Genomic DNA, 21174 nt, shown 5'->3' on the forward strand with positions numbered 1-21174 from the left:
CTGTAGTAAAATCGGTCCTGATTTATATAAAAGATTAAAAAATAAGGTACAGGAAAGGTGTGGTGCTTGGGTATAACCTGAAGTTCAACTTCCCCTTTTCTCAAAAGAAAAACATGGTCCCAATAAAAATAAAATGCTCAAGAAACTTGTGAGCTTCCGTGTGTGTTTCAGACCTCTGAATGCCTTCAGTACAAGTTGGTATTTCTGAGGGCGTGGGGTGGGGGCTTTTTCTCTAGCGGGCTGGGCTGTGGCAGGGGGCTGATGCACTTGTTGCCTCGCAAGAAGAATGACTGTGGATCCCTAGTTGCCTCAAGATTTCCAGGAGTCCCTTAAGTCCAGCTATGGTCCCCCCCTTGGCTGTTTAAGGTGGTGGCTGCAGGCTTTCAGCCATCTCTACCCAAGTCATCCCTGAGGGGCTGCTGAGTTTGGGGGAAGCCAAACCCATTTCATACAGTTTTTAAAATTCCTTGTTAGTTGAAAAAATAAAATATATTTTTAAATGTATTACTACTTTAAGTATTAGGGAAATATTAAATCAGTGGCAGTCAGCACATTTCTCAGGCCCTTTTGCTGGCGCGAGAGCACAGATATCTTAACTATTGCAACACCTGTGCACCTGACTAAGTAGGGGCTCGTGATTCCTAAAGCATACAAGATATAAATCTCTTCCTGTAGCACCTAGCATTTGAGCATCTTAAGCCAAAGCCCAAAGACAAGATGCCTTCTCCGTGCCAGGGGGCTGGGACTGCTGCAGGGGCAGGCTCACATGGCAGAGAAGAGCTGCGGAAGGACGAGCCCCAGGCCTGGCTGTGGTGGGGCGGGCTGTGAGGGGCTGCAAGGTGAGTGTGCAGGCTTCTGCCCCAGCTGGTCCAGTTCCAGTCCTCAGTGGCCCCCTTCCCCAGCTTGTCTGTCTCCGTGCCTGCAGCCCACGTCCTGCTGCTGCCCTGGATGCCTGGGTGGTCCCGGGGAGCTGTGGCAGGCAGGAGACTGCGTTCCCCACCGCACGGTTGCACACAGGGCCCCTCTTCTGAGGCTGGCGGTAGCTACACAATCAGCACCAGATTTCTCTTTTGTAGAGGAGAGAGAAGAAAATCCCAGTGTTCATGAAAGTGCAAGAAACCCTTCAAGGCCCGGAGGCGAGACTGGGCCGTACAGTACTCCAGCAGCTCCCAGGGCAGGGGCGTGACCACTCTTCCTCGTGCAGCCCAGCGGAGAAGGGGAAGGTGTGCAGAGACGGGTGTGAGAAGCACGGGTGCGGGCAGCAGCGCGCGGACACCACAGCCCCGCGCGAAGGGAGGGGGCAGGGCTGTCTCCGGCCGGGGCGCAGGCTTTCCTCTAGCGGAGCGCCGATCCGTGCACGAAGCCGGGCGGGCGGGGAATGTCTCTCGCAGGCGGGCTGCGCCTCCGCCACGGCGTTCACCCCCGAGCCGCTGCTCGGGGCCGCCGGCGCCGCATGGCAGCCCGTGGTGCAGGCGGAGCCGGGCGCTGCTCCGCGCGTGCCGGGAGCCGGGGGCGGCGGCGTGCAGCAGGCCCCGTCGCGTCGGAGCCCGCGGGTGGGCGGGGCGGCTCCGCGCGCTGCCATGGGCGGCGTCTCCGAGCGGGGCGGGAGCGACAGTGTCCGCGGCTGTGCGCCCGCCACGCGGTGCGGGGAGAGGGGCTGAGCAGCGCGGGCCGTGTGCGTGTGCGCGCCGTGCGGGGAGAAGGCGGGCGCCGGGGGTGTCTCGCTCTGGACGAAGGGCGGTCGCGTTGGGGGGTCAGTGTCGCTGCGGCCGGCGCCCCCGCGTAGGACGGCGTGCAGGCGACGGGCCCGGGCCTGGCCTGCGCGCACCCCGGGAGTGCAAGGGCCCCCTCCGCGCCGCCCTCCCGCCCGCACAGCACCGGCGAGCCCGGCTCCGCGCTGCCGCCCCGTGGCGGGCCCCCGGCCACAAGGGCGGGAGAAGAGGCTTCGCTCGCTCGGGCGCCGGCGCGCCGCGCGGGCCGGACACGCGAGTCACGGCCGCTTCCATTGGCCACCTCGAGGCGCGCGCGATTGGGTGGAGTAGCCGCATGGGCGGGGCCAGGACCGCAACGCCTTCTTCACGCTGCTTGGCCTTTGCAGGAGGGGCGGACCCAGAAACACCCCCGCCCCCGTCTGCATTTCATTGGCTGCCGGGTCCCGGGGCGCAGGCTTCTGTGCCCCCATTGGTCCGACTGCGATCCCCGAGTCTGCCGCTGAGCCGCAGCCCACGTCCCGCTGCCGGGCGGACACGGAGCGCTGTGGCAGTTGCTCTGGCGACCAGGGCGGGTCGTGCGGGAGACTGCGTCCCCAGGGCGCGGGGCCGGCCGGGCTCTCCCGCACCAACCCCAGTGCGTGAAGCCGGTCGCGTGTCCCGGAGCCCCTTTGCTGGGGAGGCTCCCTGTCTCCTCGCCGTGCCGAGAGGGGGCACGTGGGCCCCGGGAGCACCGTTTGCTTCTGGGCTGGCGCTGAAAGCTCCCTCGAGAGTGGCTACCACTTTTTAACAGGAAAAATAAAAGGAAAACCCGTCGTTGTTGAGGAGGCGCCGCCGGACATCAGCTCCGTTCCAGGGCAGCGTTTGGGATCTTTGGTGTAAAAGAGTATAATTTTGAGAGCAGGGGGTTGAAGTGACGCAGTTATTCATTGTGTCACTTACTTTCAAAAACTGAAACGGTACAGAGATGCATGCAGCAAGGCTGCGTGCGTCCCGACCGGGAGCTAGTGTAACACGCACCCTAATGAACACAGCGACGCTATTACTACCTCTCTCTCTCTCTCTCTCCGTGGCGACAGTGATGTAGTGTTCATCTCTCACCCTTGCGCACCACCGCACCCGAGTGTGTGTCACAGGTGTCTCGTGCGTCCCCACTTGGTGTGGAGACAGGCGGCTCGGTGCTGCCCTCCGGTGGTGCGCTCCGAGCGCTGCAGCCCGAGGAGCGGCGCCGCCGCGGAGGGGAGACGGGCAGCACCGAGCGGCCGGTCCTCCTGCGGCCGCCTCGGGCTATTGACGCAGCCCGGGCAGGCGGGCCACAAAGCCCTGCTCAGAGCCGCCCCCTGTGGCCGCGCCGAGCATTGCGGCGGGGGGACCCGGGCGGGCACCCAAGCCGGCTCCGCGCTGCTGGAGCGGGGCTGGAGCGAGGCTTGGAGCCCGGAGAGAAGGACCCGAGACAGCCGGCTCCGTGCCGCCCTCCCTCCTCGTCTCCCTGCGCGCAGCAGCCGGTTTTAAAGGCAGAGAAAAGAAAGCCCTGCCCTGTGCTCTTCCCCGACGCTCCAGCCGGGGTTTCCAGCCGAGAGATGAGGGCAGAGAGAAAGCAAGCGGCTCCGGGCCCCGCGCCTGCAGCCCGGCCCGGCGGGACATGACGGCCGAGAGAGACGGAGAAGAAGGGGTCCCTCGGGCAGAGCCCGCGGCGGGGCAGGCGGGCCCGGACGGGCGTAGTGCCCCGCTCCTGCTCTCGGGCTGCCCCCGGGCTCCGTGTCGGGTGTCGGCGGTAGCCAGAGCTGCTGCGAATTGTTCTTATTCACAGAGAAAATGCAACTAAAACCCGTTGTTGCTCGGCAAGGACCGGGAGGCGTCACTTCCGCTGCGGCGCACAGCTGCGGATCCTCGCTGTAAAATAAGCCAGGGTCTGCGAACAGGAGTGGAGAAGCCGGGTTTGCCCCCGCCGGGGAGACGCTGAGGAAGGGGAAGCGGCGGGTCCGAGAGAGATGCGGAGGGGCAGGGCGGGGGTGTACGGCACAGGCCAGTCCCAGGCGTCCAGCGGACGACGCAGGCAGGGGTCCTTACGTCTGCCTCGCCGTGCACGTTCATGGCTTTCGTTTTGCACACACGTTGTGCACCCACACCGAGAACTCGCATGTGCTTCTGACCCCCCCCAAAAAAAAAAAAAAAAGTTCTCGGTGTTGCCCTCCTGTCCTTGCAGCAGCGCGGAGATAAAGGAAGAGAAGCGGCGCAGGGGAGCACCCCGACAAAGCCCCCCCGCCTTGGGCAGCAGCAGGAGGATGCTGCGGTGCGGCCGGCCAGGCCCCTTCCCTGGGCCGGGCGGCGGGCAACCCTGCAGGCGCTCGCGGCAGGGCGACGGGGCTGAGGGTGTCCGGGGAGCTGAGGCCTGCAAGGAGAGTCTCCCTCCCAGGGGCCAGGAGCTGCAGCCCCGCAGAGCGCATCGCAGCAACAGCCGTGCCAGCGGCCACCCTCCTCCGCGCCGCTCCGCCGGGCACCGCCAGCGCGCTCAGTGCTGGCCCCTGGGGGAAGCCAGGAGCAGGACGTGGGCACGTGCGACCCTCGCTACACAGCAGCTCCCCCGCCAGGGCGAAGCTGGCCCAGCCCCCGCAGCTCCCGCCCCCAGGAGCCCGCCGCCCGTCCCGCAGCCGGGTGTGAGGAGCGAAGCCGGCGCCTTGCCCCGCGCTCCCCGCCTGGCGGGCCCCGGCCGGCCCCGGGGCGTGAGCGCGGCCTCCAGCACGGCGCCGCCGCCGGCCTCGCGCTGCGTGAACGACGCGCTTCTCTCGGGGCCGTCTTGTGCCGGCGGCCCGCTCACCGGGAGCGGCGGCAGGCGCAGGAGGGGCGTGACGGCCGGCGGGCAGAGGCTCCGTCGCCGGGCCTGGAGGGGCGCGGGGGCGCGGCCCCTACCGGCCGGTGTGGCGCAGGGGGCAGGACCCACTGCCGGGCAGAGGTTGCACTGGCTGGGGAGCCTCTTTCCTGCCGCCTTGCCTTCTCCCCCCGCACGCCCCGGGGCCGGGCCGACCCCGCAGGGCTGGCACACGTGTCCCCAGGGCGATCGTGGCCAGCCCTAGCGCCGGAGCCTGGCGTCCGGTGACGTCACCCCGCGCATGCGCGGGGGAGGTGGCGGCTTTGGCCCTGCCCGGCCGCCGTCCGTCCCCCTCGAGGGGGGCGCGCCAAGATGGCGGCGGAGTTGGAGCGGGTGCGCGTCTCGGCGGCTGAGCTGCGGGGACTGGTGGCGGCGCGGGGGCGGGGCCCGGGCCCAGGTGAGACCGCCCCCGGCCCCGCCGGCCTGCGGCGTGCCGCTCCCGGGAGCGCGGCCTGCCCCACAGCCCGGCCCGGCCGGGCTCCCCGGGGCTGGCGGCGCCGCCCGGGCCCGTCCTGCCGGCCGCACGGTGCTGTCCAGGGGCAGGACGCAGGGGTGCCGCGTGTGTCTCTCGGGCCTGCCCCGGAGCCTGCGCAAGGCGGGCTGGGCCGCGACGGGCACGGGTTGGAAAGGGCCGGAAGGAGGCTCGTCAGTTTCATCGGTTTCATGGCCGGGAGGGGCCTCGCGGGATCACCGGGCCCAGCCCCCCCGCGGGCAGGGAAGAGCAGTGGGGCCAAGTGACCGTCCAGCTCCTCTCGCACAGCTCCGGGGCAGCGGGGCACCGCCTCTGTGGGGACGGTGTTCTCTGGCCGCCCAGGCCCTGTTGCCAGTGTTAAGCCTGAATCGCTATCCCGGGAGCTTGTGGCCATTGCTCCTGGTTTCCCCCAGACGAACAGCCCGAGCCTTAGATGCATTCCCCGCGCGTAGCACGAAGCTGCTGCCGTGGCCCCTCTCGGCCTCAGAGCCTTTACCTCGCCTGGCTCGCCACGCACGTCTCTGAGCATACGGGGGCCCATCTCTGGACTCTCAAGCTTTTCCACATCCTTGTTGAAATGTGGCCCCCAGAACTGGACGCAGTGCTCCAGGACGCACAGTTCAGGCACTTTAAAGCCAAGGGGCATCGCGGTGGTGCCGTGGCAGTAGAGCTGCATCTGCAGCTTTGTGCGGGGGTCTGCACCTCTGGGGAGGGGAGATTGCTGAAGCTGTCATTCTGAAATCAAGGGTTGTGCAGTAAAATGACTCTGCCCTGGTCCTGCCTGTGTAACCCATGTGTAGCCCTGCATATAGTCCCCACATGGCCCCATATATAGTCCCCACATCCCCATGTGGTTGGTCCCATGTATAATCCCCACATGGCCCCATATATAGTCCCCATGGCCCTGTCTGTAGTCCCCACATCCCCACGTGGCCCCATCTGTGGTCCCCACGGGGAGGCCTCTGTTGTCATGGCTGCGGCCCGCCCCAGCGTTCTAATGACAGACCTCAGAACCGTTTGTGAGGTGTCCTCGGTTGTCACGGGGTGGCGTAGTGCGAGGGGAGACGCAGTCTCCAGGATGCGTGCCACCTGGACAGGTGTGTCCCTGCTTCCCAGTGATTCTCTCTGCTGAGTACTTAGTGGTAGTTGCCTGACATGATGTAGAAAGGCCGTACTGGAAAGTGGCGTGAAAGCCCAAGACAAGAAATTGATCCTATAGGGAAGTTGTCATGGCGTGGCTGCATGGGAAGTCTTCATTTTTGTGTAGTGTTTGTTTTTCTGTAGAAGTTACTTTAGGGCAAGGGGTAGGGAAGAAATCTTTGTAGCAAATTTGATTTTAGTTGCTGTGTGCCAGGCAGGGAGGCAGCCGCAGGTGCCGGGCGCTGCGAAGGGGAATGCCAGCAGTGGGCGGACAGGGGAGCTGAGACTAAAATCAGGAGAATAGCAGCAAAAAATCCCTGTAGCCTGCAGTCTGCTGTGAGCACCCCTGTCTTGCCTTTTCTGCATCTGTTTTTCAACTTGTAGGTTCCCAGAGGCAAGGGTTTTGTTTGTGTGCATGTGGAGCAGTCAGCGAAGAAGGCTGTTGGCTCAGGGCTGGGTGTTGCCTCCATCTCATCTCCATTTCTCACCCCATTCTGTGACTTCACATAGTGCCCAAACAGCGAATTTCGGCCTTGCTTATATTAATTTTAAAATGTCTGTTCCTCTTGGAGCCTCCGAGCTCTGTGAATGTTAGCTCTGATCTCATGCACCAGAATGGGAATAACACCCTTCTTTTTCTGTTTCCTTTCTAGAGAACACAAAAGAGCTGAAGGAGCCCAGGCATCGAAAAGATAACAGGCGCCCAGACCTGGAAATCTACAAGCCGGGTCTTTCCCGGCTAAGGAGCAAGCACTTGCTTCTGAAACAGGAAGCGCCAGGGTGCGAAGGGAGCAGAGCTGAGGAAGCCAAAGATGAAACTGCCAGTGACAAAGATCCTTCTGTTGCTGCGGGGGGATCTCGGGTTGCTGAGGATCTCAGCAAAGGTGACAGCCAGAGGCAGAACGGTCCCTCTCAGGGAGATGGAGAGATGGAAAGTAAAGGGCTTGTTCAGAGCCAGGAGAGCTTGTCTAAACACTCTGCCTTGGAGGAGGGGTGCTCCAAGGTCAGCAGAAGAACCAAGAAGCCAGACCAGCAGATCTATCAGCCTGGGAAGCGCCTGCAGTCTGCCACCAAGGAGCCGATCCCCCGGCCATCCAGCGAAGAGGTCATCAATAAGATGGAGCAGCTGAGAGTTGAGGGAGAAGAGACTGAAAGGGACCCTGGGAAAGGCACTAGTGGCAGCAGCAGAAATAAACAGAGCAGAGAGGAAAGAGAGGGAAGCCTGACCAGTGAGGGGGCAAAAACTGCCAAGGGAGAGAAAGGCAGGAGGGTGGAGCGGGGTGACAGGGCAAGGAAGGCAAGCAGCGACCTGCCACAGGGAAAGCTCACCTCCACCAAGAGGTACTCCCGCTCAGACAAACGCAGGAGCCGGTACCGCACCTGCAGCACAAGCTCTGCTGGAAGCAACAACAGCACAGATGGAGCCTCCCTGGCTGAGGTGGGGAAGAAACAGCAGGAGCGAGCAAAGGAGAGGCTCCGTCCTAAGAAGCAGCCATCTGCTTCCTCCACAGACTCCCTGGATGATGACCGAATGGATAAGGTGGAAGCCTACGGCCTTGGCAGGAGCTCGGAGAGGAGGAAGCGCCTGGAGCAGAGCCGAGCTTCTGAGAGCGAGTGGAGCAGCAATGGTAAAGAAGCCAAGGGCGCTTTGCGTGTCACCTTTGACAGCTGGACCATGAGCAGGGACCTCTGCATGTTGGAAAATGGCAAGAAAAGACCCCCAAAGGGCTGTGTTAACATGAGTGATTCCACGGAGGCTGTGGAGGGCAGAGGCCAGAGCAGGGACCCTCACGGGAGAGGCCGGGGGATTCTTGTCCTGCCTGCCAACACGGACATCTCTGCCAGCGCTGCAGGATCCCCTGAATCCATGCACTTGGGGCCCAGGCTCCTGCTTGGCGGTGGGGGCAGCAAGGGGCCCAGGGGCAGAGGTCGTGGTGGCACTACCCGCAGGTTGTGGGATCCAAACAACCCTGACCAGAAGCCGGCTCTGAAGAATCAGGCCTCTCAGCTCCACTTCCTGGACACAGACGATGAAGTGAGCCCCACTTCCTGGGGGGAAACACGCCAGTCACAGGCCTCCTACTACAAGTTTCAGAACTCAGATAATCCCTACTATTACCCAAGGCCCACAGGCCCGGGGGCCCAGTATCCCTACGGAGGATACCCACTGCAGTATCAAATGGGCCCCAGCAATGGTGTGTACCCAGGCGCTTACTATCCTGGGTATCCAGGGCAGTCAGGGCAGTACATATGCAACGCGCTCCCGTCCACGCCCCTGAGTCCTGAACTGGAGCAGCAAATGCGGAACATGCAGCAGCAGGAGCTCAGCAAACTCCTTCGAGAGGCCGGGAACCAGGAGCAGCAGCTCAGCAACCTGCTGTCCAGAGACCGGATCAGCCCCGAGGGGCTTGAGAAGATGACACAGCTGAGGTTGGCAGCTTTTGCTTTGGGCTGTGCTGTGAGGGTTGGGCTGGGGTGGTGGGACGAGCTTTGCAGGAATATTGCCCGTCCCTGGATAATTGTCTAGCAGCAATGGTTAGACCACTGCCCAGCAACACCACAGAGGCTTCTTGAGCTGGGGCTAAGGAGCAGGTGGCTGCCTCAGTTGTGACCAGCTTCGTATGCATGTGCCGTGTGCCACGAGGTTGTGTGTAACAGTGAGCGAAGAAGAGCCTGAGGGAGGCATTGGCTTTGCAGAAGCAGCCTGTGAACAAGCACAGTGGCCTGCCCTTGCCGAGTTAAAGGCAACAGCTCCCTGGCTTCAGGCAGAGCTGCAGCATCTTGTTACAGAATATCAGTGCTGGGTGGAAGGAGCAGCTCAGGAGGAGCCTACGCCTGCTCTGGCTCTTGAGTTCTCCATGCTGTAGTTGTAGCTGGGAGCCAGGTGGCTCCAGGCCCTGGAGCTCCTGCGTGCCTCCGCAGCAACTGTCCTGCTGTACCCTGGGGTCTGTTTGCAGCCTGGACTTGCTCCGAGCACGGTGCATAGGGCTGTCTCATCCTGTTCTATCTCTGTTACCTAAACTCCTGTCTAATATGGGCTGCAAGCATCTTCAAGCAGGGGTGGCAGCCTGGCATCACTTCTGAGAAGTGCCTTGCAGATTTATGGTGTCATAACCATGTAAAAACACTGGCAGCTTTAGAGTTAAGTAGGTTCTCTTGCTGCTGACACTGTTAAACTCTGTGCCCTCCAGTCTTCCTGTGGGAATGGCTTGATGGTGCCACAGAGGAAGGAAGACATTAAATTGGTACCCTGCTGTGTTGTTAACTTGATAATGGCAGTGGCTTCTGTATTCATGACCTCCTCACTCTCAGGACTTCTTCAGAGACTTATTTTCACAGCCAGGTGACAGCACGTCCAGTGCGTGAATTAGTTTCGGGACCTGTTATATGCCTTGTGGACTCTCAGTCCAAGCTCCGTGGTGGGAGTGACAGGCCTTGGCTGCATTTTTCTACAGACCCTGCTAGATGTCCTGGTGTGTCAGAGGGCTGTTCCTGAGACGGCCACATCTGATATGTTGTCAGACCAGCTGAAGGGATCTGGGAAACCTTGCTGACAGTAGTCTACCTTGGGCAGGGGATGCCTTTCTCAGGACTGTGGAGGCATTTCTACCCCAGCTGGCCACAGCTCTGGGAGTGTAGCATAGGGAGTCATTTTGCCCTGGCCTTGAGAGACAAACCTGATTTCATTGACTTAGTGACTCTCTCCCTCTCTCTTCCTTCCTTTGCGCTCTGAATGATCTGGGCTGGGGAAGTGTCATGCTAATGGACCTCAGTAATCAGAGAGGAGGGTAGAACAGCAGGCTGCTATTTCTGAACAGAGAGGAGCCCTTATTTTTGTTGGGTGGAGGAGAGAGCAAGAGCATCCTTTCCATGGCGGGATCTTTCCTTGCCAGGTACTTGCCCTGTGTGCTCTTTCCAGGCCTCCACACAGAGGTTTGGTGCGCAGAAGGAGCAGCTGGGAAAGGTGAAGGTGCATCTGTGCTTTGCATCATCATTGGCAGTCTGTGCTTTCCCTTGCTTCGGTACTCTCGGGAGATCTCTGCAAGGGAAGGTGGCAGTAGCGGCGCCACTGCCCTGCCCCTGTGCAGGGCGGAGCTCCTCAGACTTGCCTCCTGAACTAAAAGGTGGGGAGGGGGCTCTGTGATGGCAGCAGTTAACAGCTCCCTGCAGGCGCACACAGGGAGATTCATTTGCCATCTCCTGGCGTGTGAGACATTGCTGGCATTTTCTTCCAGTGTTGGCTGGGGAGCAGCAGATGTTCCCTGTGCTTGCGCTTGCTGTTCAGTTACTGCTGTGTCAGCTTTTGCCTGTGTCCTGTTGCAGAGCAGAGATGCTGCAGCTGTATGAGCGATGCATCCTGATGGACATAGAGTTCTCTGATAACCAGAACGTGGATCAGTTGCTGTGGAAGAACGCCTTTTACCAGGTGATTGAGAAATTCCGGCAGCTCCTCAAGGACCCTCTGGGAGAGAATGCCCACGAAATTCGGAACAAGCTGCTTCAGCTTCTGGATGAGGTAAGGGAAGGAATGCCTCTGAGCTGGCTGCAGCTTTGAAAAGAGCCTTGGTGCAGAGGTCAGCACCAGTCCATACAGCTCAGTGACTTTCCTAGCTTTGCCAGCATCTCTCTGTGACTGTGGGCAAGGCCTTCCTGTGTTCTTTAGGTTCTGTCTGCATGGGAGAGTTGTAGATATGCCGTTACAGTGGCTAGTTAAAAAGGACATGCTTACTTGTGATGGTGCAATGTAATCCCACCCTGTTTGCTTTGACGTAAATCAGTTGGAAATCGGTTTAAACAGAAGTAAATGAGCACCCATGCAAATCCTTTGCACCGGTGCTTACAGTCTTACCTGTGGGTTAACTCTTGTGGCTTTATGTGTAGTTTCCTCTCCTGTTCACTGGGATAATTATGCTCTACCTCCCAAAGGCATGGCAGAAGGCAGGGCCCTTAGGCATGGGGTAGCTTGATCTGTGGGGAATGGATCCTAGAGAAAGGTAACTGAAGCCCAACAGAACCCTGGTGCTTCCTTCTCCCACCTTGCAGGTGGGGCAGCAGGTCTTCTGCACGTGTTGACCGAGGTAGTTACAGCCAGCTGTTTGCTTGTTGCAGGGCACTGTTTTCTTTGACAGCTTGCTGGAGAACCTGCAGGTCTCGTACCAGTTCAAGCTGGAGGATTATATGGATGGGATGGCCATTCGCAGCAAGCCCCTGCGGAAGATGGTAAGTGGGTTTCCCTCCCAGGACTGGCTGTCAGACAGAGGCCAGAGGTCTTTGCACTGATAGGGTAGTTATTGTGGCATCCTGAGGAAGTGGGTGACTATTCAGCCAAATGGCAGCATATGCTCAGGGATACTTCCTCAGCAGTGCTGCAAACTTGTGGCAAATCCGTTCCCGTGTGTAATACGTTTTTGGAGGCTTAAAAAGAGAACAACTTGGCATGCTTCCATCCTTGAAGACAAGGAGAGGGAGGCCGTGTTAGAAAACCATGTCCTGTACCTTGTTTCTTGAGTCTTCTCTTTGCTTCTGCCATGGAGCCAGGCCAGCGAAGGAAGAAATAGAATAGCTGTGACTCCCATGAGACTTGGTATCCTGTCATCTCTGGCTGGGGGGTTGCCAAGTGAGTGGGTAGATGGGTCCACTGCAACAGGCCCCCTCATAGACTGTCTCAGAGGGAGTGGGTGTGGAACTTGAGTTCCACTATTCCCCCACAACAGGCATGGGGGATTTTGCAGGGGTCAGGGGAATGGGTAGAGCAATTTGTGCCAGCCCTATCCAAGCCGAGCTTGTGGCAAGAGTAAGTAAGTTTCCTCGAAGCACCGGTTGGTGAGCCCCATCCAGGCAGCCCCCTCCTCCTGGAGCACACGTGCAGGCTGGCAGGAGCTGCAGAGCTCCCACGTGTGACACCGAGTGACTCTTTTCCAGGTGAAGTACGCGCTGATCAGTGCCCAGAGGTGCATGATTTGTCAAGGGGACATTTGCAGGTACCGAGAGCAAGCGAATGACACGGCAAACTACGGGAAAGCGCGCAGGTACCGTCCCCTCTTCCTCAGCCCTGCATAGAGCTCGTACGCTGCTGGCTGCAAGGGAGGCATCTTACATCACCACCAGACCTGTCTCTGGCCAGCGCTAACTTTCCACACTGCCCTTTGTGTCACTGCCGCCCTAGGAACAAGCTCTTGGGCAAGGGCTGAGGTGGAAGCCAAGCTGTGCAGCTGGCAGTGCAGAGTGTTGGGTCTGACAGAGTAGCAGTTGCCTTTTCTGCTGAGCTTCTGCTGGCAGTGCTTGCCTGACGAGCGTCTCGCATCGAGCCATATGTTCCGGCTGCAGCTAAATTTGGTGGCACCTGTTGCCTCTTGTCACTCGTATTTTGTCTGATAAATGCCTTTGGCTTATCCATGGCTAAATGGAAGGCAGAGCCCACTTCTTATCCCTGACTGAGACATGGGGAGGGGTGAGGACTGGGGAGCAGGTATGCTGGCCAGGGAAAGGAAAGAGTAGGATTAACTATCCACCACGCAGGTCCCTTTCCTTAGGGGGGTGGCTTTCACATCGCATAGATCTAATGTGAGCAAGTCAACACAGGGGCATGGTCCCAGGCATCAGTGGGAACATGCTGGAAGTGGGCAGGAGACTCCTTTCCACCTTTGTAGCCTTTTCTAGTTGTCTTTGTGTGCTCCTTCTGGGGGCCAGGAGAGACTTCCCTTGGGCTTTCACTGCACCCCTTAGTCACGTCCATACTGAGCCAGGAGCATTGTTTTGTGGTCTCTCTCAGGCAGTAACATGGCCTGAAGTCATCCAGCCCTTCTCCATCACAAGCCCTGTGTGGGGACTGCAGGTCCCACAAGGACTGTAGGAACAGGCAGATATGCTGGCTGTGCCCAAACCCAACAGCCAGAGGCACTCGTGCAGAGATCCTGCTCCCGCCAGCATGCCAGGGGCAGGGGACAACCCCTTTTTGTTAACAAGGATGGGGGGCACTGAAGCATTGTCTGTAACCTGCTGTGTCTTGTCTCCCCTCCTCAGCTGGTATCTGAAGGCTCAACAGATTGCCCCCAAAAATGGCCGTCCGTACAACCAGTTGGCACTCCTGGCTATCTACACGGTAAGACCACATGTGGGTGGGAGTGGAAGGGCTCTGGCACAGGTGTGGTAAAGCCCCAGGGTGATTGAGGCAGCCCTTCCTTCACTCGTGGCCATTCAAGGGACTGTCCTGGTAGGTGGTTTTAAAAGCAAAGCGATAACACCATAGGTCAGGGGGAGATGAGCCAGGTGCTTTGGCTGGTGGTTTGTCTGTAGCTTTCAAGTCAGTCATGGTTCAGCTGCATGCTGTGTTTGAAGAGTTCCCAGTGCCAACCTGGGCTTGGCCCCCACAGTCCTGGCCCCAGGAGCCTTTCTAGCCTCTTGTGTCATGTGCAAGTCCCCTGGGAGGGCCTGCTACAGTTCCTTGTGTAAAGGTGGCTAGCTCCTCCTTGTCCTGCCTAAATCTTTTCCCCTTGGGATTCCTGCAAGGGTGGCTGTTGGGAGTGACACACACCCAGCAGTGTTCAGGACCTGCTGGCCAGCTGGGAGCAAGAAGTCTTGGAAAAGGTACTTTGCGTGAACAGATTTAAGGCTCCAAACAAAAGTATCTTGTTCCAGCACAGTGTGGCACTTCAGAGATGGCTCTGTGGCCACAGCCACTGTTCTGGGCAGCTTACTGTCTTACAGCCCTGTACCAGACTGCAGACATGGGGCTGGGCAGAGATGCAGGGCAGCGAGCCAGCAGGGACGTTGGACACAGCAGTTTGGGGTTGCAGTGGGAGTGGCTGTTGTCATCTGCCCTGTTTCCTTCCTTTGGGGAAGGGACTTGTTCTTGTGGTAGACGGTGGAAGCAATAGATGCTGTTTTAAAACTGAAGAGCTGTGAAACTTGTTTTTTTGTCACATACAGCAGGGTTCAGAGATGTTTCCCTGGCAACTGCTGATGCTCTCCATGACTCTCGGCATGGGGTGCAGTCACTGAGCTGCCACTGTGCTGGCAGGGGTGTCTGTGAGGCCATGAGTTGGCAGGAGAAACTCTACACCTTGAACATGGGGCTTGGCAGGGGCTAGGGAACTGGACAACCTAAGGTCAGTTCCCTGCTCTGACACTGATGCTGGCCGTGACCTTGGGTGAGTCCTTTAGACTCTGACCCTTTGTTCTCACCTGTAAGTTGGAGGTAACAGCATCTGTCTGCCTCATGAGAGTGCTGAAAGAATAGACACCAAAGGTTGTGAGATACTCAGATACCAGGGGGAGGGGGAAACATGGATACCAGAGGGAGCCTAGATGCATGAGCAGCAGCCCGAGCTGGGGCTTTCAGGTATGTGGCCTTTGGTCACCAACTGGTCAGGCTTGTTCACTGCATCTGTGGGCTGTACTCAGATGCTCGGCGTGCATCCTCGAGGTGTCTGTGGGTGTGGACTTGTGCTGGCATCTGTAGATTACTGCAAATGCTTTTGGAGTGTTTGGGTCTGGGACATGCTTGGGAAGCAGGCGTTGATTTGTGCGGGCAAGTGCCCTGGGTGGCTTGGGGGTTGGCCTGCCAGGGGGTGGGTTCAGCCCACGGGTTCCAGGGGGCCTGGGCTCTGAGCATGCTTGTGTTCCCGCAGAGGAGAAAGCTGGATGCTGTGTACTATTACATGCGCAGCCTGGCTGCCAGCAACCCCATTCTCACAGCCAAGGAGAGTCTCATGAGCCTGTTTGAGGAGACAAAGCGCAAGGTGAGTCTTGGGACACTGTCCCCTCCTCACTCAGGGGCTGTCTGGCTCTATAGGTGTTGGGGCTCGCTGCTGAGGTTCTGAATTCACCCCACACTTGCGTGTGCTTCTCCGGGGTGGGGTGGGAGTGACACCTGTCGGACTCGGTATTGGCCCTAGCACAGGTTTGAAGAACCTGGTTGTGGGGGTGGAAGAGAAGTTGCAGCTGCCAAAGTGAGGTCTCTTTCCCTGTCTGTCACCCAGAGCAGGTTGCAGGGTCCCTGCTGAGCTGTGTAGCAGCTCCCTTCTGGGGAGCATGTTAAAGCACAGCTGAGCTTGGCAGCGATAGGAAATTGTTCTGGGACCTGCCTCGTTAAAGCCTCCCCCCCAGCCCTGTGCTGCTCGATTATGGTAACAAGCTTCTCCAGATGGTCATGTTTGGATGGGCTATGCAGATCCCTGCCCTCCCCTGCCCTGCCCCAGGTTGTGACATGTTGGCATTACAGGGAATTGCCAGGCACCAATTCGTTTGGAATCTAGCAGTTTCACTCCAGGGCAGTCCTTCTGGCTTCCCTCACTCCTGCCAGCCTTCAGCACCAGAAGCCAGACGCTAAAGCAGGTGGTGAACTACTGGGTTTTGTAAAGTTGGGGAGTGGCTGGTTCTTCTGCCCCTGTAAATGGAACGCCATTGCGTTTCCTGAGCCTTGATCCCAAGGGCTCTGAGTGCATGTGCCCTGTCTGCGCAGGCTGAGCAGATGGAGCAGAAAAAACATCAGGTGTTGGAGCTGAGCCCCAGCCAGAGGGGGAAGAGCAAGAGGTCCATGTTCCGACAAGTTGGGGACGACGCCACGCGGCTGGAGATCTGGATCCACCCCTCCCACCCCCGCTCCTCCCAGGGCCATGAATCTGGCAGGGATTCTGAACAAGACAATGGGCTTGGGAACCTCAGCCCCAGCGATGTGAGTACTGCGGAACAGGGCAGCTGGCTTGGTGTCTCATGCGTGGAATGCAGTGGAGTTTCACTGGAGCTGTTTTCCTTTCTTGTTGCTAACTATTCCAGCATTTTGGCTTCTCTCTGGGAGCTGTTCCTGGCTTGAGTTGGGGACCTAGTGCTTCTCGTGTTTAAGGAGTGTTGTTACCATCCATCCCCTGGCACTGCTTTTGGTGGTGCAGCTGCTAATGGAGTTGGGAAGGTGCAAATGGAAGATAAGAAAGTGGGTCTTCTCTGGGGCTTTCACAGGGATTGGGAAGTGGAGAGCTCAATGGGAATGGCCAATGATGATGCCCCCGTTTGCAACTTTTTCTAAGGGCTGAGACACTTCCCCTAAAGCCAGCCTGTTGGAGCATTTCTCCAGGCAGTTCGCTGCCATGGATTTGGCTTCCAGCGTAGGCATAGCATTTGTGTTGTTGAGTCTGCTAGAAGCCATTTGTATTTCCTTCCTCCTGCTAGGGAAGGAATATAGATGCAAGCAGTCTCTTTGTGATGTCCTTTCTGCTCTGGCGAGCCTGTTTGTCAGACAGCCTGTGAATGTGTGGGCTGGGTACGGGAGGACGACTGCTTGAGGCTTTACCTTTCTCTAGGAATCGGATCAGTAACATGCCAGAGATATTGCCAGGGAGCTCTGGCCAGCTTGTCCTGAGCAGGCTGTTCCGAGAAGGGGAGTTTCCTACTGACTTGGGGAGAGTGCTGAGCAGAGGAGGGGCGTTTCATTTTGTACTGCAGGTCTCCTAGATTTGGCATGTTCCTTTCAACTGACCTGAGCAGGACTGAAGCCTTGGGCTGCTTACAGAGTACCCCTGACATGCAGCTGTCTGGCAGTATCAGTGCAGACTGAGTGGAACGCCATTCTCAGTGCAGACTGAATGCCCCCTTTTCTTACCAATGTTGGAAGCACATGGCCAGAGGATGGCTTTTCCCTTTGTGCTGCATTTGTGAGAGAGGCCAGGTGTTCAGGGTTGGACATGGGGACCTGAGGTGGCAAGAGCATGTGACAGCAGCTGCAGTTACTGGAGACTGCTTTTCTTTGTGCCTTCATACATTCCTCTGTCCTACATCCCTTTTGACTCCATCAAAACCTGCCCCCACATCTTGCTCTTACAGTGATCAGGAGTAGCTGAGGTGTGCTCGCTGTTGCCACTGGGTGGTACTGTTTGTCCTCAGAAGGGAGCTGTCCCAGCCTTGTGTGCTGAGGCTGGGCAGATTCTGGGACCTCTGGCCTAGATTCAGAAGCAGGCACACAAACTATGGGAAGAGAGGGCCAGAGGAGCGTGTGCCAGCCTTCGGATGCTTCCTCAGCAAAGCAGGCCTTGACTGCTTTGTTGCCTTCCTCCCCAGCACAAGCACTCAGCAGTCCCAGCTGAAGACAGTCTTTTCCTTTGTGGTGCCTGGCTGGGCCTACCATGCAGGCAGGCAGGCACCTCCTTCAGCACATGTTCCCAAGTGGCCCGCAAGCCCTGTGTGATTCTGGAGAGCAGGGTAGTGGGAGGACAGCTTGACAGGGAGGCTAGAATGGCTCTCAGACATAGGGTGATGTTGCCATCCCAGGAGCTGCAGCTTGGTGAGGGGCTAGGGAAGAGATTCTGGAGCTGCTTGTTTCTGGGTTTCTACCTCAAATCCAGCCTGTCAGAGGTGACCACAAGGGTTGCTGCCGTGGGTTAGCTGCTCAGCCTTTGTGAAATCTGTTTGGTATCCTTCTGTTCTCTGGTGTACAGGTGTTTGTGCAGTCAAGAAACCATGGGGCCAGCCTTGGAGACCATGGCCTGACTTTGCTCTGAGAACAGAGGACTTCACCCACAGGGCACACCCTAACCCTGACCTGCATGCTGTGTTATTGTCTGTGCTGGCTTTCCCTCCTCTGTGCCTTGCTATTCCTCTGCAGAGTGGGAATGCTGGCTGCAGCCCTATCATACTGTTCCAGGCATGGTGGAATCCAGCTGTGGCAGGTGTAGGCATGGCAGGGGCTGCAGCAGAGCCAGTTTCTATTGTGATGGCTGCTGTCATAGGTGCAGTGCAGGCTAAAACTGGCCTCCAACTTAGGGCAGGTTTGCTGTTTCCAAGGTAAGGCAGGCTCAGAGAAGGGGAGCAAGAGTGCAACCCCTTTCTCAGTGATTGTGGGCATGAACTGCTAGCTGAAGCCCTGCATACTAGAGACATGCAGAGAAATCTAATGCAGCACTAAGGTTTGGGACTCTGCTCTCCTTTGGGGCTCTGCATCTTTCCTTGCCCAGCCCAGAGCCCAGGTGCATTGACACTGGAGCCCTGGCTGGCTGTTGCACGGTGACCATGGGTGACTGTGTTCTTGTTCCTGCTGAGGGCTGGACCAGTGCAGGAGTCCACTGCTGTATTTTATGCAGAGTGGACCCTAGAACTGGGTCCTTGCTTCCTGTCTGCAGCTGGCTACACTTGCCTGCTATGAGCATGTTGATTTTGGTGTGTGCAGGGTGGTGAGCTGGCTGGCCAGGCAGGCTCTCAGTCCCCTGAGAAAGTGTTAGTGTCACCCAGAGCTTGAGATTTTAATCGCCCCTGTCAGGAAATGCTGAGTGAAGGTTCCCACAGTGGCCTTGCCTCCTGCCTCTGCTTTGCAGTAGGTGCTTCAGTATGCTGCCTTGCAGCGTGCAGGTACTAATACGGTATGCTCCATGGGACGGGGAGGCAGCTCTGCCCCTAAGAGATGCAGGCTGCCAGGCTTGGTAGCCCTGTGGCCTGACCCAAGCAAGGCACATCTTATGTTTTACGCTGCTTTAGGCTGCCACATGTGAATTAAGCTTCTTGGGTCCTTTGTGAGTTGGTTGCTCTCCTGGAGCTCCAAGAAATTTAGTGAGGCCACATGGAGCCAGACCCCACGTCACCTGACTGCCTCCTCTGTGCTTCAGCCATGAGAACTGTGTCTCCAGTGTGATCTGAGTCAGTTCTGGATTGAATGTTTTGTGTCTGCCCTGTGTTGTGGGCTCATGCAATGATTAGTCTCTTTGCGATAGCATGTCAGTGCTTGGGGGCAGTCAGCCACAGAGGGGGAACATACAACATGCTTTCCTTTTCACAGCAGGATGAAAGATAACTAGCATTGTTCTTAAAATGAGCAATCAAAATCTTCTTCCAAGCTGTGCCAAGAAAGTGGAAGAGCACAGGCTTTGTGCTGAACACCGTGCGGCTCTCACCTTTGTGTGTTCCCTGTCAACATACTGTGGTCACAGGCTGGTTGGAAACGCCTAAGGAAGCTTCTTACAGCCGCCTTAGCACAACTTGTTGCTCTTGAGCGCCTTGATTTTGCTGGTGATTCTCTAAATGAGAATGCAATGGGTGAGGTTGCAAGTGGTAAGAGTGGGGAGCATGGGTGTGTTGCAGGGCAGGGTGAGATGGGGCGAGGAGGAAGGGTTGGGGAGAATGAGCTGTACTGGCACTAGGTCTGAGGCGCAGCCTTCCGCATGGGAAGGGAGGTGGGCTCCACTGGGCCCCGCACTCTTCCTTTCAGCTTCTGCTTTTCCCTGCAGCTCACTGGTCCTGCCTGTGACTGGAAAATCAGATCCTTAGTCATGGAAAGGTAGGGCTGGAAGGGACCTCCAGAGGCCATCTAGTTGAAGCCCTGCCTGAGGCAGGATCATCCCTATCCAAACCATGCCATACAACTATTAATCTAAACTCTACATAAGACTACCTGTAACTCTCACGTAGCCCAGACCTAACACTGGAACCTGCCACAGGTAAAGCAGGAGAGCCACAGTAGCTAATGCCTTGCTTCTATAAAATGTTGGTCCTTGTTAGGTGACGGGAAAATGCTTTAGAAATGTGAAGTCACTGCAGCAGTGGAGCCACATGGGTGGTCCTTGCACCCTCTCCTGAGATCCTGGCTGGACTTACCACAGGTGCTTTCCCTTTGTGGCTGTCTGCATGGCTGGGCCCAAGTCCCTTCAGTTCCAGCCAGGACATCTTTGGCTATTGTCACCTTCCCTCTTCCTTTAGTTTTTCCTTTCTGGGTTTTTCTCTTCTGCCTGGTTGTATTTTGGTCTGTGCTCATATAATTGACCCATTGGCATCGTGTCTAGGCATTGCCATCATATCATGACCAAGGGCAGGAGGAGGCATTTCCTTTGACTGCGGTGTCTGTTTGGACACCATAGCTGGTAACCATTCCTGCCAGGAGTGATTAAATGATAAGGCCCAGGTTGTGTGCATCTCGGTCAAAGGAGGCTGCTGTCCTGCGCAGCTCTGGATTTTGCATCCTTTTCTCTGTAGTTTCAGTAGCTGCTTCTGCTCCACATGCTCTTTCTGTGGGAGGGCTGGGTCACCTGGGTGACCATGTTGAATGTCCCCAGGGAGGAGAGCTGGATTCCTGCTCTGATTTCCATCTAACATCTGTGCTGAGCCTAGAGGTCTGCATCTTGTGGTTTCAGAGATCAGGAGACTCTTTGAGCAGCTGTGCCAGGCTTGCTCATTGTCACTCTCAGCCCCTGACTGCTCACTCCCCCCATTTCTCACCCATCAGCCTGACTCAGCTGTATATCCTTGTCAGCCTTGCCAGCTAATCCATCCCAGCTGCCTAGTTCATGTTCAGAGCCAGGGGTTGCTTGGTCAGCACTCCACCCAGACCCAAGGAGTGCTGGTGGTTGCAGGGTGCCAGTGTTATCCAAGAGCTCATCATTGGCACATCAGCGCATGTACAGCTATATCACAGAGGCACTCTGTGGCCTGCCGAAGGGGCTATGTGTTGGGGGAAGCTGCTGTTCTCATCTGCAGCATTTCCTGTAGGTTTTTGCCCCACACACGTGGTTTGAAATAAGTGACTGACCAAAATGGAAATAGGTGTTGTTCAAATTCTGCTGCTGCCCCTTTGCAGAGGCACGTGGGTGAGGCTGCTGCTGGGAGATGTCTTTTAGCAGTCTGCTCCCAGGCAGACAGGGACTGATCTCACTGTCCCATGCTGGGCTGCCTTGTAGTAAACTGCACAGTTCTCAAGGACTAAAGAACAAGTGGAGACAAAGCCAGAAGTTCCCAAGCTGCTGGAGGGAAGGTGCTTGGGGAAAGCCTTGTGCTGGGTATAGGCAGGACAGGTAGCACAGACTGAGCCTCCTCTTGCCCAGGTTGAAAGGAGGAAGCAGCTTGGACAGCCATGCTCTCGTTGGAGGTACCTGGGTCACTCTGAGGGCTCAAGGTTCAGGGCTGAGGCAGGAGGTGAGGGCATTGGCTCTAATACTGTGCCATAGTGTTAGAGGTGGTTGCTCCTGGGAGCAAAAGCGTAATGACTTAGTTTAGGACACCACAAGCAGATT

General features: G+C 57.6%; 1 protein-coding gene across 1 annotated transcript in view; it reads left to right on the forward strand.

Moving 5' to 3' along the window:
• The first annotated feature begins 4107 nt into the window (after positions 1 to 4107).
• The window catches only part of SMG6 (SMG6 nonsense mediated mRNA decay factor), a 113589-nt gene continuing 96522 nt past the window's right edge, over positions 4108 to 21174 (forward strand). Inside the window, exons 1-8 of the mRNA XM_090025929.1 lie at positions 4108 to 4975; positions 6844 to 8620; positions 10514 to 10706; positions 11300 to 11410; positions 12113 to 12219; positions 13214 to 13292; positions 14821 to 14931; positions 15654 to 15866. Coding sequence (XP_089882055.1) covers positions 4891 to 4975; positions 6844 to 8620; positions 10514 to 10706; positions 11300 to 11410; positions 12113 to 12219; positions 13214 to 13292; positions 14821 to 14931; positions 15654 to 15866 — 2676 coding nt within the window. The 5' untranslated portion in view covers positions 4108 to 4890. The remainder of the gene's footprint in view (positions 4976 to 6843; positions 8621 to 10513; positions 10707 to 11299; positions 11411 to 12112; positions 12220 to 13213; positions 13293 to 14820; positions 14932 to 15653; positions 15867 to 21174) is intronic.

The sequence above is a fragment of the Crocodylus siamensis genome, chromosome 13 (assembly GCF_052110815.1).
Source record: "Crocodylus siamensis isolate JL-2025a chromosome 13, ASM5211081v1, whole genome shotgun sequence".
In the NCBI taxonomy this organism is placed as follows: Eukaryota; Metazoa; Chordata; order Crocodylia; family Crocodylidae; genus Crocodylus; species Crocodylus siamensis.